The sequence below is a fragment of the Quercus robur genome, chromosome 1 (genome assembly GCF_932294415.1).
Source record: "Quercus robur chromosome 1, dhQueRobu3.1, whole genome shotgun sequence".
NCBI lineage: Eukaryota > Viridiplantae > Streptophyta > Magnoliopsida > Fagales > Fagaceae > Quercus > Quercus robur.
In genome coordinates, this window is record NC_065534.1 from 29,559,310 (window position 1) to 29,574,683 (window position 15,374).

The following is a 15,374-nucleotide window of genomic DNA, read 5'->3' on the forward strand; positions in this document are numbered from 1 at the left end:
CTGCAAACTGAGAAAAAGCTTGTATGGCCTAAAACAAGCTCCAAGACAATGGTATAAGAAATTTGACAATTTCATACATAGAATTGGGTTTAAGAGATGTGAAACTGATCACTGTTGCTATGTTAAGTTCTTTGACAATTCTTATATCATTTTACTGTTGTATGTGGATGATATACTCATTGCAGGATTTAGCATTAAGGAGATTAATAATCTAAAGAAGTAATTGTCAAAACAGTTTGCAATGAAGGATTTGGGAGCTGCAAAGCAAATCCTTGGTATGAAAATCTTTAGAGACAAGACTAATGGTACATTGAAGTTTCATAGTCAGAGTATGTGAAGAAAGTTCTCAGCAGGTTCAACATAAATGAAGCTAAACCAGTGAGTACACCCTTGGGAAGTCATTTCAAACTAAACAAAGAATAATCATCAAAGACAGAAGAAGAAATTGACCATATGAGCAAGGTGCTCTATGCCTTAGCTATTGGCAGCTTGATGTATGCTATGGTGTGTACAAGGTCAGACATTGCACAAACAGTGGGAGTTGTGAGCAAATTCATGAGTAGACCAGGAAATCAACATTGGGAGGCAGTCAAGTGGATTCTGAGATATCTGAATATTTCATCAAATACATGTTTTTGCTTCATAGGTGCAAGTTTGAAACTGTAGAGTTATGTAGATACTGATTTTGCTGGTGATATTGATAGTAGAAAGATTACTACTGAGTTTGTATTTACTTTGGGTGGTACAGCTATATCATGGGCCTCAAATCTACAAAAAATTGTTGCTTTGTCTATTACAGAAGCTGAGTATGTTGCAGTAACTGAAACTGGAAAGAAGATGATTTGGCTACATAGCTTCTTAGATGAATTGGATAAGAAGCAGGAGATGGGCATTTTATACAGTGACAGTTAGAGTGCAATCTTTCTTGTCAAAAATTCGATTTTTCATTCAAATTCGAAGCATATACAAACAAAATACCTCTTTATCTGTTACCTTGTTGAAAATAAGCTGGTAATACTTGAGAAAATTTGTGGATCTAAGAATCCAGCGGACATGTTGACTAAGGGTGTTGCTATTGAGAAGCTGAAACTGTGTGCAACTTCAGTTGGTCTTCTAGCTTGAGGACAAGAGGATGAGTTGTAGGGATGGGGGATTGTTTTTTAGAGGATTGCGGTTGATGTTGGTGATTGAACTTGTCTCCAAGTGAGAGATTTGTTGGGTTTTGTGGAGTCTAACTATGTTTGATTTGGTTGACGACTCAACCTAACCTAAATAATGTTGCGTGGTTTTTAATGGGAGATTTTTTGAAATTTAATCCATGGAGTACTCATGGACAAGCCTTTTGGGGGTTCGAGAGCAACGCCCCCAAGAAAAAAATTTGCACCATTTTGTAGCCCATTGTAAATCTTATATGTAGGATGTAAAAAACGCAGTTTTGGTGATTATGGTTTGTTGTTGTAGTTTTTGAGAGAGAAAAAAATTGTACTGCTGCACTTGTATTTTTCCCTGATAATAGTGAAATCTCTACAACTCCATGGACGTAGGCAATTTGCCGAACCACATAAATATTGTCTTGTGTGTGTGATTATTTTTCTTCAGCGTGTGTTTTCTCTATTTTTGTTTCTCACAGGCTTGGGAATTTTGGGTTAATTCCCTTCAGAACACACTAAAAACTAAGACTCAAATACATGTCAGATGTGTTTTGAACTCAAATATTTTAATACATAAAAATATGACCCTTACAAATTTCAACGTGACACCTAACATGGACTTTGAGAAACTCGCTCAATTGGTGTGAGTTCAACTATGTTATATTAACTACTCATTTCTCTCATCATTATTGATTAATGTAAAATTTCACTTACATATGTAAGTCCAACAACTTCATTGTGTTTTCAACATCAATTATTGCACTCAACATCAAGTATGAGCTCATATACGTTGTCCCATACATTCCCCCATTTGTGCTAAACAAAACACATTTGCAGAATATATATATATATATATATATATGTGTGTGTGTGTGGCATAAAATTGTTGCCCTTTAGTCACGACTTGGGTTAAAGCCGTTGACAGTCATTCCACCATCAACGCAAATAATCTGGCCAGTAATATAAGATGATGCTGGCATGCACAGGAATGCTACCAAAGATGAGACCTCCTCTGCTTCTCCTATGCGCTTCAATGGAGTGCGAGAAATGACCTCTTCCTTATATTCTGTATCCTCGAGCACCTGAGAAGAAAGAAGACATAAGTTGCCTAAAGGAGAATGTGGATCATATATAAGTGTGTTCCATAGGTGGAATCTCATAAGTTCCACAGATCACAGATGCAAAACTACCAATCTTAGGGGAAATTATTCCGTATACTATGTATTACACCGTCATCTCAAGTAAAGTGTGCGGTGTGCCGACACTCATATGAAAGGAGGGTACAATAAATTGGATGCACCGCATAATTTCATAACTGTAGTTGGAAATCACATCACATAATTGAGAGGAGCCACTTATATAATTTTATCTCAAAAAAATACAAGTTAGTGTATCGATCATGGAATAATTGAAGCAGAAAAAGTTAAAACTGCAACATGACAATTTGTGACCAGTGGACTAATCAGTTAACACCAGACAAATTGCTTGTTCTGGACCTGTTGATTAGAGACGTTAGTGCCAACTACAAAGCAAAGTGATTGAGGCAAAAGAAATTTACATTGTCCACTAGAGGTGTTTTGATGTACCATGGCGCCACAGAATTGGACCTGATATTGTCTTTTGCCCATTCACATGCCAAATTCTTTGTGAGCTGATTCATTGCTCCTGAAAAATATGAAGTGAGAAAACCGATCATAATTAGGAACACAGTACTCTCATCCCTACCCCATATATAGCTAGGGGACTAGCCAGTAATGAATGAATGAATATCAGATATCTGTAAGATGATTTTTCACTTTTTTTTTTTTTTTCTTTTTTGCTTTCTTAAACATACCTTTAGTTGCTGAATAAACAGACAAATTTTTTAACGAAACCACCCCAGCAACAGAGGAGATAAACACAATGCTTCCTGCTCCAGACGCCTTCAAAAGGGGGTGTGAAAGTTGGGAAAGGTGGTAAGCAGATTCAAAGTTGGTTCCGAAAATAGTAGAGAATTCTTCAGCTGTGTACTCAATTGCTGGTTTCAATATACCGGTCCCAACATTATTCACCTAAATCCAGAAATTGAAGCACAGTATTTCAATTACAAATTCAGTAGAGAATTGGAATATCTTATAACACTCAATAATATAGAAGAAATGCAATGGAGTACTCGAGTGCTTGTTCGGAAGCATTTATTTTCATTAATTTATTGTGCTTAGAAAAAAAGTTAGGCAATAGTATAATTGTACTTCAAAAAATAAAAAATAAAAATAATTTATACAATCCAAATAAAATAAAATAAATTTATATATATGACAAACGATCTTTCATGATAAGAATCATTGTGAAAATCAGATGAACAAAAATAATGGGTAAAGTGCAAAAATCAAATGATAAATTACTCTTTAAACCTTAGAGTTTTTGGTATATTTCATTTAAACCTTAAAATTTCTAAAAACATTTCATGTAAACCTACTATCACATTTTCTTTGTAAACGCTATTAAACATCACATGACTAGCTAGTTTAAATATAATTTATTTCAAACTTGAAGTTGAAATGAAACATTTAAAATTTTAAGGTATAAATAAGAGATACCCAAAACTTAAAGTTTAGAAAGTAATTTACCCAAAAAGGATTATCTGGTATAAGGAGTGTAGAGTTTAGAGAATGTATAGAAAATAAATCATATCATTATCACCTTGTTGTTTTAAGCAAAAAACCAACATGATCAAGTTAATCAAATTCACTATTATGTTGGGTGAAACTTAGATACACTTTCTTAGGTGTTGCAACTTAAGTTTCTCAATTAAATTCAACAATGGCATTCCAAAAAAAAAAAACAATAATATGAATGCATTGACCAATTAGTGCAGTAAAAATAATATTACACTTTCTTACGACAATTAAATTTGGCTATATGGTTCATTGTTTAATGCATCTAGATAGTCAAATTTAATTACAAAAATAAATTATATTACTTAAGGAATTCTACCTAAGTTTTGTCCTTATGTTATTACATTATTCAATAGACCATCTTGGGTATCACTAATTCAAGCAAAATATTCAAATCATAGTTTTAAAAACTGAACCAACTTGTTCAACTAAGAAGATTGAATTCCAGATCTCTCTTATTCGATGACAAGCAATATTTTACCAATTGAACTAACATGGTATAGTACTTAATAATGATAATAACAACAATAATAAGTTTATTGCACACAGGATGTGTGTGTTTTAAACCTATACCTTCAGTGATTCTCACAAAATAAAAATACAAAAGCTGAAAAACACTAATGAAGAAAATAGGTCTCCAAAGCTACATGGATGAAGGACAACTCACTAGGATGTTAAGCATTCCATTAAATACAGAGGAGACAGACTCCATTAGCTTCTCTCTTTGGGCTTTAGACGATACATCACAGACTGAACCAGAAACCAGAAACCCTTTATCTTCCCAAGCCTTTATGCATCCATTAAGCTCAGCTTCATTTCGAGAACAAGTATGTACTCTTGCGCCTAGTATGGCCAGCTCCTCCACAATAGCATACCTGAACAAAATCAAAAAGATTTTGATACTTGACTATTTAATTCAGACCCTTTGAAGTGGAACATGGAGAGAGAGAGAGAGAGAAGAACCCGATTCCTTTGGTTCCACCAGTTACAAGAGCGCTCAGTCCCTTAAGTGACCATCTGTTATCTGCCAAACCCATTGCTTTCCGAACACTCTTCCCTCTCCAACAGAAATAATAAGCAAAGAAACCAACTGATTCAATGATGACATTTAGAGAAGAATAAAAATAAAAAAATAAATCATGAAAGAAGGAAGCCAAAGCAAGTTTTGAGTGTGCGTATATATATATATATATATATATATATTCTTCCATCCAGTATATATGGTATTAATAGTAGATACTCTATTTTTGTCTATAATTTAAGAAGTTTTATCTTCATCTCTGAAAATTTTAAAACGACATCTCAATATTTCATCCTTTCATCCACTTTCATCAAATTTTTTGTCAATAGAATATATATTTTGACAAGAATAACAAAGAATAGAACATTTTAAATTTTCATGATGAAAATAAAATATTTTGATTCAAAGACGAAATAGAACATGTGCTATATTTTAAAGGTAAAAATAAAATTTTAGCCTACAAAATAAGAAGCTTCCTTATCAAAAAAATAAAGCTTCAAACATTTAAAATCTCAAAGAAATTGAGCTTCAAGCTTTAAGTATGTATTTAAATTGCCTTGTCAAATATAACCATAAATTTTGCACACAAGAAGGAGATTGTCTATCTCAAATATGCTTTAATTGATCTTACTTACTGCATCGAAATAAAGAAACCAAAAGAGTTTTCCATAAATTTTAAAAAAATAAATAAATAATTGATACCTGGAAAACTTCACTAGGCACTTCTCTAAATTAACTTACAGTTTCCACACTGATATGCTGTGGGGTGACCGATTTATATAGGCGAAAGAAAAACAAGCCTACTTCTATCACCTACATGCACCAAGGCCTCTCTCTCTCTCTGTAAAATAGAAAAAGCTCCACATTTTACCCAACCAATTAACCTCAAAATTTTCCTACATCAACCAATGTAAATTTGTGCAAAAATCAATTTTTGCTACAATAATTATGTATACACATGGTTACTATAGCTTTATAGTTCATTATTTTAATTCTCTCTCCGCAGATAATAGTTTAAAAAAATAAAAATAATTATTTAAATAAAATAGAATATAAAATAAATAACCTGTTGTTGATTTTTTTGAAAAGTGATTGATAAAGTTATATCCCTCCACATTTTTACCGTGAAATGGTTTGATTCATAGGTTTTCCTAAGTTATATATTATATGTATTTATGTTTTTGTTGTGCATAATATTGATAATTGCTAGATTAACCAAAGACTTACATAATTAATATATTAACAGTCTTAAAATTGTTTTTACTAGGGGTCTAAACCTAACAGATTGTTTTTTAGGCTTCCCCACATAGAGAGGTCAACCATCATCTATGATGATTTTCCTTCTTGTCTGGAGTTCCTTTGTTGCTAGGCTATCGTGCAAACTAAAAGCACCCACATCAACTTGTGGATAACTTTACAAAATAGAAAAAGTAACAAATTTTACACAATCTGAGCAAAAAAACACCCACATCAGTGGGTGTAAACTTGTGAAAAATCCAAAAATCTTCCAAAGAACAATATTTCTTTGATAGTAATAGGATTTTGACTTGAAGTTTATATGAGCTAAGTAGCTAACCCATGATTGGGGCTAGGTGAGTTTGGTCCTCATTGCATTTGCGTGGGTGTTTCTCCTTCCTTGACTGGTCCTTAATTGAAACCTTGAATAGTATATCCAACAACCTTGATTATACCTTCTAAAAATAAATAAAAAATAAAAAACCTTGATTATATAATTTTTGACATTCTTATTCAATTCAATCTTCTTTGCTTTTGACCAATCACACCTTGCCCCAAACTTGGGTTAGCTATTATAAACTTCAAGCAAAAATTAACAATTCTTTCTTCTTTTCCACTTATTTTAAACCACTGTTCAATTTCAATAGGAAAAAACCAACTTATTCCACACATAATTGCCAATAACCACAAAAACGCAAGAACTGATGGCCGTATTGACTAGAGTCAATCTATGCAAAGGGACCCATGTAATGGAAAATTTGCTTGCTTTGATCGGGTGATGATGACACAATGAAAAATCCAAAAATCTTCCAAAAAGCAATATTTCTTTGATAGTAATAGGATTTTGACTTGAAGTTTATATGAGCCAAGTAGCTAACCCATGATTGGGGCTAGGTGAGTTTGGTCCTCATTGCATTTGCATGGGTGTTTCCCCTTCCTTGACTGGTCCTTAATTGAATCGCCGCCCAGGCATATAGTAAATGGGCTTGTACAATTCCACAAATAAGGTTATTGCAGCTCGGTGTCACTATCTAGAAGCGAAGGCTAATGTTTCTTACCTAGTCATTGTAAGTGGGTTGGTATATTACATGCAATGATCGAGGAAGCGTCATTCCTTTGTTTCTCGTTGTTTTCGGGTTGAATGGGCTTGATCAGTGGTTTTCGGGTTGAATGGGCTTGATCAGTGGGTTTCGGGTTGAATGTCTCTCGCCATTGCCATTGCCACCGCTTGCCTTTGGAGGCGTCGATCTTGCTTGTCATTCTCGCCATCACCACCGGAGGCGTCAATGTGTAAAATAGAAAAAATAGGTTTTAGATGTGTAAAATGGAAAAATTTATGCACGAGCTGATGGGAATGCTCTAAACCATATAAAGGTAAAAGTCTGTGGGATTGTGGGGGAGAGAACAAATATATATATGATAGCAACTTTGTTTTCCGACTAGAGAGTCAGTGGATCATATGATTATCGGCTAAACTATTTATGTTTATTACTAATGGGGATTCCAATATATATATATATATATATATATAAACTGAAGCGTAGTATTAATTGTTGTTACGCTCTAGTTAAACCACATCAATGTCCAAGTCATTATCTTTTTTCTTTTCAATTTTCCTATAATTGTTTTTAATATTTACACTTCTCCAAATTTTCTCTCTTTCTTACCTTTTCATCTCCCCACTACTTTTCCAACTTTTCTCCTTCCTTTACTTTTTCATCTTCCTACTACCCTCTACATTAATATCATTTTTCCCCTTTCCCTTCATTTTCCTTTATTTTTGTCTCTTCTTATTCATATCATCTTACTATAAATTTGTTACTATCTCTTCCATTCTATACATAGTTTTTCCTTACAAAAAAAAAAAAGTTATCTCTCTCTCTCTCTCTCTCTCTCTCTCTCTCTCTCTCTCTCTCTCTTTTGGTGGATTTTTTTTTTGTTCTTGCATCTTTGCTTTAGGTTGATAATTTTTTATATTCTTTAAAACTCTACTTTGAGTTAATGCGATTTAGGTTTTTTTTTTTTTTTGTTCTCTTTGATTGTTAAATGTTATCCTATTACATTATAAAGAATCAAATATAGCATATAAAAATATAATATTATTTTATTACATAGCATGATTTGGATAATTTGGTATTTATTGTTGTGGGGTCCAGGAATTTAAATAAGGTATTTGTGCCACGTGTCATACCCATGGCTGAGGAGGCCATTACTACACCGAGAAGGTCACACGCTCGGACAATAAGGCCACGTCAGTGGCACGTTACCAAAGGAAGTCATATTGTAGAGAAAGAGTTTCAGGGAGGGGATTAGCCCTAACATGATTGAAGGGATGGTGGCTACTACCACATTTAATACATCCCACTAAACCTCCTAGCTGCATTTATGTGAAGAAGACCCCTGAATAGTACTACCTTGGCTGTCCCAACTCATAAGAGGTTGGAGAAGGTGTCTGATGGAACAAGTACTCAAGTAGTGGCCTGGACGATCAACAAATGGAGGGCCAAGATTATCTAAAGGGAACTATATAATGTAAGAAACCTTCCAGGGAGAGGAGATCAGAAATTTTATAGAGAAAACATTGTAGTAAGAAGAACTGAAATTGTATCCAAGTTTAAAGGAAAAATATATAAGGACAACTCTCCTCGGATTTGGCCAAGGAAGGATTTCTTTGTACAGAGCTTGTTTTATTATCTTTGGTTCACTATACGTGTTGTCTGATCCATTGAAGCCTAGTTTTTAAATTTACTCTCTACAAATTCATTGTGTTGAGCTCTTTGGGCCTAAATCCATTCATCTTTTGGGCTCAGGATCCAAAACCTACCCTTACAATTGTAATTTGATATTTATTCTATTACATAACATAATTTTTATAGTACTCAATTTATATATTAAACTATGAGACTTTACTAATTTTTGTTTACCTTTTTATCCTTTGTGGTGGACAAAGTACTCTTAATAGTTATATTATAAATACTCTATATTTTTTATTTTTTTTAAGTAAAGGTTAGCCAAACGAAAATAATCGAATGGGTGACAAATTTTAGCTTTTGCAATTTTATTTTTATTTTTATTTTTATTATTATTTTATAATAATACATATATAGAAATTTAATTCGTCTTAGATTTTGCTAATAATTGTTTATTTGATAATATGTTTTGGGTGAACAAAAATTACAATTTCTGCAAAGAAAATAACCTTAATAGATTATCAACAACAAATTGTTTTCCTAATTGGTCCAATTAATTATTGTTAAGTTTTATTAATTTTTTTAGTTATGTTTTTCAATGTATTGAATTGTAGGCCAAAAAAAAAAAAAAAAAAGGTTTGAAAAAGTTTGTTTAAAACTAAAAGAATAATTTCCAAATTTTATATTATTTTTAATGATTCACAAAATGTTATAAATAACTTTTAATAAAATGAATATTTTTGTTAACTTGCCTTTTGAATTTCTAAGAAAAATTATATTATTTTCATTTTGGTACGACAAAATTTATATTTATAATTTATGATTGTTCCTATAATAAATAAAAGTATGATTACAAAATACATTATTCATTATTATTTTAATTTAAATTATAAAAAAATTAATAAAATTACAATAAAAATAACTATTATGCACAAACACACGGATATATCTTCTCCCTTGGATTGGCCCTGAGAGAAAGAAATATTTATATCCTCTTATTCAAAAAGTATTGAATAATTATTAGTCACCTTTAACAAATATGTCGACTTGCTTTTATATTTTTTTTTTCTATGTGGGTTCAGGATGAAGACTTATTTAATGGCAAAGATATGACCCTTCTTCTGACTCTTCATCTTATTAATCTTTGAAATGAAATATATTAGGTGGTTCAAACGAAAGTAAAAGGAATTCTCTGTTTTACTAATTACTGATAGGGTTGTTAGAAAAGAGTATTGTGCGTAAATGCGACAGAGTCAAGAGTAATATATCCTAGGGATCTCATGCAGTCTTTGTGTGTGTGTATATATATATGTGCTGGATTAATTACAGTAATCTTTAACCATTACGGCCTGTGGAGTACACGGTCGGCTCCACAACTTTGAAGGCCTTTAAGGGTGTGTGTATATGTGCTGGATTACAGTAATCTTTAACAATTATTGCCTGTAGGGTACACGGTCGGCTCAATAACTCTGAGGGTTTTTAAAGACCTGGTAAAAGGTGTCAGATGAAGCTTTGGAGGAGGAAATTAAAGAGATTGATAAAGGAATAAAGAAATATGATAGAAACTTTATAGTGCCACCCGGATTGAAGTTAGCATAGAAAAGCAAAATGCTTTTGGTCAACCTTGCATTTATGAGCAACAGGTGCCGTGCCCAATAACACATGCAGCTAATGTGCTAGGCCCTGCAGTCTAGGCGGCTCAAATGTCTCCATCAACACGCATGCCACTTGCTGAGATTCCAAGCTCCCTTGTAAGTCACATGCATGCTGAAGGTACTTGGAAAAGGTTCAATAGAATAGGTGCAGCAACTGATGTGAATATGGCCGAAATATTGGGTGGAAAGAGAAGTGCAGAAAACACAACAAACCTATCTGAGTTACCAAAAAAAAAAAAAAGGGTTTCTCAGGGAGGTGCAACAAAAAATAAGATATTGATAGAGGCTGGTTACCAATCCTGCCAGAAGTAATGAGTCTCTTACTATGGAATTGTCGTGGGCTTGGGAACCCACGTACAGAGAATGAGCTTCTTAGATTGATACAGACAAAAGATCTCTCTGTCGTGTTTATAACCGAAATATGGACAGACGAAACAAGGCTAGATCGAATTTTGAGCAAGATTAATTTTGATCAGAAGTGGGTGGTTCCAAGATTGAATCATGGCGGTGGACTAGTATTATTTTGGAAAAATTCTATTAATATTGAGGTTGTTGATTCACATAGGTATTTTATTGATACGATCATCAATGGGAACACTGAGGATGCATGGCGTTTTACTGGTTTTTATGGAGAGCCCGAAACACACCGGAGGAGTGAAGCATGGAGTAAATTGAGTAGCTTAAATTCTAGATTAAGCATTCCATGGATTTGTGGTGGAGATTTTAATGAAATCGTTCGACAAGAGAAAAAGTGGGGTGGAGCTCCTAGAGATCATAATCAAATGCAATTATTTCGAGATGTGATCGATGAATGTAGTTTTATGGATTTGGGTTATGTGGGTCCGAAGTTCACGTGGACAAAACATTTTGTTGATGGGCATTCCATAAGAATAAGATTGGATCGATGCATGGCTACAAATTCTTGGTTCCAAAAATTTCCAGGAACTAGGATTCATCACCTTAGTTGTATGTCATCGGATCATTCTCCTCTATTGATTAATTTGTCGGGATTGCCTGATCCTAGGAGAAAGAGGTGCTTCAGATTTGAAGAAATGTGGTTATCGGACCCATCTTGTGGAGAAATGGTAGAGGAAGTGTGGAATAGTACGAGGATGTCAAATCCTAGTCTAGCCATTATGGAAAAAGTGGCTAAATGTGAGAAAGAATTAACTTGGTGGAACAGGCACAAATTTGGGCACATGAGGAGGGAGTTAGAGATTAAGAAGGGCCAATTAGCCTTGGCCGAGAGAGTGGCTATGATGAGCGGGGACAATACTCAGATTAGGAGATTAAGATCGGAGATTAATTTGTTACAAGACCGGGAGGCAAGGATGTGGTGTCAAAGATCTAGGGCGCTGTGGCTAAGCAAAGGTGACAATAATACAGCTTTCTTCCACAGTAAGGCTACAAAGAGACTTAGGAAGAATTTGATCCGAGGCATAAGAGATGGGAATGGAGCTTGGTTGACTGACCAAGATGACATTGGACACGTGATGGAGAGGTACTACAAAGAACTCTTCTCCTCCTCCAATCTGGATTTAGAAGTGGGTTCTCTTGAGAAAATCCCTTATATGGTGACCGATGAGATGAACGGTGATTTGATGAAGGATTTTATCGTGCTGGAAGTAAAGGATGCCTTGAACCAAATGGCACCTCTGAAAGCGCCGGGTCCAGATGACATGCCTCCATTGTTCTACCAACACTTCTGGGCGACGATGCAGCATGATGTTACTTCAGCCATCCTCTCATGGTTGAACTCAGGTATCCTACCCGAACCCATCAACCATACACTTATTACTCTTGTTCCTAAAATTGATAATCCTCAACATGTGTCTGATTTTCGACCCATTAGTCTTTGCAATGTTCTATATAAGATCTACTCTAAGGTTTTAGCTAATAGGTTGAAGAAACTTTTGCCTTCCTTAATCACGGAACATCAATCTGCCTTTGTGAAGGAAAGACTTATTTCTGATAATATTATGGTTGCTTTTGAGACCCTTCATCATATGAAGCAACACAATTCAGGAAAACATGGTTTTATGGCTAACAAATTAGACATGAATAAAGCTAATGATCGTGTGGAATGGGTGTATTTGGAGAAGCTCATGGAGAGAATGGGCTTTTGTGCTAGATGGGTTGCTTTTATGATGAGTTGTGTGAAATCGGTGTCATACTCCATCATGGTGAATGGGGAGCCCATTGGACTGATCCATCCTAAAAGAGGAATTAGACAAGGAGATCCCCTATCTCCTTTCCTTTTCCTTTTGTGTACGGAAGGTCTTCATGCTCTCATCAAGCATTCGGCGAGGAATGGAGATATTAAGGGCTTTTCCTTGTGTAAACGAGGCCCTAAACTAACCCATTTGTTTTTTGCAGATGATAGCTTACTTTTTTGCAGGTCAATCACTGATGACTGCAATAATGTTTTGAAGTTGTTAGGTGAATATGAATCTTGGTCGGGGCAAAAGATCAACAAAGATAAGACCGCAATATTCTTTAGCAAGTCCACATCGGATGAGGCAAAATCAAGCATAAAGAATCTTTTCCAAGTCCAAGAAGTGAAGTCTTATGAGAAATATTTGGAGCTTCCCTCTCTTGTGGGTAGGGGGAAAAAGGCTAGCTTCAACTATATAAAAGAGAGGGTTTGGCGAAAACTTCAAGGGTGGGAGGGGAAATTGCTTTCACAAGCCGGGAGAGAGGTCCTAATTAAATCTGTGATTCAAGCTATCCCTACCTATGCTATGGGGTGCTTTAAACTACCATTAGGGCTTTGTGATGACATCGAGGCAATGATAAAGAAGTTTTGGTGGGAACAAAGGGGAAATAAAAGGAAAATTCATTGGATCCAATGGAGTGAATTGACTAAGTCCAAAATGGTAGGTGGTATGGGTTTTCGCAACTTGGCTCATTTTAATGATGCTCTTTTAGCGAAACAAGCTTGGCGGCTCTTACATAATAAGGAAACTCTCTTTTATAAAGTCTTTAAGGCAAAAATTTTCCCAAACCATTCTTTCCTAGAAGCTAAGGATTCAAGTTCTGGGTCCTACTCGTGGAAGAGTCTTTTACAAGGCCGTGGTGTCATCTTAGATGGGGCGTGTTGGAGGGTGGGGGATGGAAAATCAATAAAAATTTGGCAACACCATTGGCTGCCCCGAAAACACCCAACTAAGGTTCTCTCCCCAATGGTGGAAACAATGAATGAAGCCACAGTGGATTGCTTAATTGACAAAGACACTAGAACGTGGAATGCGACAATGGTGGATGGTATTTTTGCTCCACAAGAAGCGGAGGTAATAAAAAATATTCTGTTGGCCAAAAAAGAAACAGAGGACAAGCTATATTGGCCATGGGAGCAAGATGGGAGATATAGTTGCAAAACAGGCTATCGGTTCTTGAAGGAAGAGGAAGTGGGTTTTCAAGTAGCAGAGCGTCAAGACCATGAGAAAGAGTTGTGGAAGAAAATTTGGGCTCTTGAATGTCCTAATAAGGTTAGAAATCTAATTTGGAGGACTTGCCGAAATTCACTCCCTTCAAAGTGCAATCTCATGCGTCGAACAATTATTACCGACCAAAAGTGTGATCGGTGTAAGGAAGAAAATGAAGACATCATCCATGCGATGTGGGGCTGTAAGGGGCTGGACGAAGTGTGGGGAGCAGAGACTATTTGGAGCTTTAGGAACCAAAGAAGATTTTCTAGCTTCAGTGAACTATTGAGCTGGGTTTTTGAGCTCCATAAGAATCCGGTTCTGTTTGCCTTCACTGTGTGGGCCGTTTGGCAGCAAAGGAACCAGATACGAACCTAGATTTCTCACCGTCCTTTAACTTTTCTCTCCCAGTGGGCTCATGACTACTATTTGGAATATAAAGCTCTGAAAATAGCTCCGGCTCCATGCAGGACAGTGAGGAGAACACGTTGGAAACCACCTGATCCGGGTACTTTCAAAGTTAACTTCGATGGAGCCACATTTGCTGATGAAAACTGCTCCGGCCTGGGTGTTGTAGTCCGTGATGAGGCAGGTTTGGTGATCGCAGCCATGGCTACTCGTGTTCCCCAACTTCTCCAGGCGATTGAAATTGAAGCTTTGGCTGCCAACAAAACTCTAAAGTTTGCACAAGAATTGGGCTTAACAGAGGTTGTCCTGGAAGGTGACTCCCTACTGGTGATGGCAGCTTTGAATTCCAAGATTCCTGTTTTGGCTCCTTATGGGTTAATGATTCAAGACTCTCTGTCTCTTTCTTCAGCTTTTTCAAAATTGTCTTACTCTCACACTAAGAGAGAGGGCAACACAGTTGCACACAATTTGGCGCAATTAGCAGTTAATTTATCAAATTGTGTAATTTGGATGGAAGATGTTCCTCCTGTTGTATTGTCTTGTTACCAAGCTGATTTAGCTGGTATTTCCTAATTAAATGCATCGCAATGTTGATTCTCAAAAAAAAAATAGTAATTAAATAATATTAATTATTTTTTATTTAAAATTTATTTTTATTTTTAATTTTTATTACATAATTTAATAAATTAATATTGTAGGGTCACGATTTATTTAACGGCCCAAGAATGACGTTGGGCTCGTATGCAAAGGGCCCCAACAATATGATTTGTAGAGAGTGGGCTTGAAAGGCATGACCTTGGGCACAGGTGGACGGTTTAATCGTGGCGTCTATGGAAGTTCTTATATGGGCGAGCTTGGCTTGACTAGCTAAGCCCTCCATTAGTACGGGTTGTAGGACTTAAGTCCTCGGACGCTGTCCAAGGAGCCTTATATCCTTCCCTTCCTCCCTTTTACCGGGGGAGCGAGTCCCCTTTTCTTCTGGGGGGTTTTTCCTTTTATACTAGTGTTTGTTTCCTTCTTTAGAGTCCACGTGTAAGTTTCACTTTTCTGGGGTGTAGACCTGTCCTGTCCTGTCAACCCATACCTAGAGTGGTTTGGGGTCGTTGGGAAAGTTAAAGGGTATGGTTTAGA

General features: G+C 35.6%; 1 protein-coding gene across 3 annotated transcripts; it reads right to left on the reverse strand.

Moving 5' to 3' along the window:
- Positions 1-1,809: 1,809 nt before the first annotated feature.
- LOC126728759 (tropinone reductase homolog At5g06060-like) lies at positions 1,810-5,840 on the reverse strand. Of its 3 annotated transcripts, none has more exons than XM_050434550.1 (6): positions 5,532-5,840; positions 4,772-4,860; positions 4,476-4,683; positions 2,986-3,202; positions 2,710-2,816; positions 1,810-2,233 (listed from the first exon to the last, which is right to left on the reverse strand). In XM_050434550.1, the coding sequence occupies exons 2-6, from the start codon at positions 4,843-4,845 to the stop codon at positions 2,045-2,047; spliced, it is 795 nt and encodes a 264-aa protein (XP_050290507.1). In that variant the 5' UTR covers positions 4,846-4,860; positions 5,532-5,840; the 3' UTR covers positions 1,810-2,044. The 3 variants fall into 3 exon arrangements, with proteins under 3 accessions (XP_050290507.1, XP_050290501.1, XP_050290512.1); XM_050434544.1 differs by having other exon boundaries at positions 4,772-4,898; positions 5,532-5,697; XM_050434555.1 differs by having other exon boundaries at positions 4,772-4,867; positions 5,532-5,680.
- Positions 5,841-15,374: the final 9,534 nt, after the last annotated feature.

Excerpts from the sequence above, each read along its gene's own strand:
- LOC126728759 (XM_050434550.1), bottom strand. The coding sequence starts at position 4,845 with ATGGGTTTGGCAGATAACAGATGGTCACTTAAGGGACTGAGCGCTCTT. Across the intron at positions 4,684-4,771 it reads GGTGGAACCAAAGGAATCGG|GTATGCTATTGTGGAGGAGC; the intron begins GTTCTTCTCTCT and ends GATTTTGTTCAG. Across the intron at positions 3,203-4,475 it reads ATGGAATGCTTAACATCCTA|GTGAATAATGTTGGGACCGG; the intron begins GTGAGTTGTCCT and ends TTCTGGATTTAG.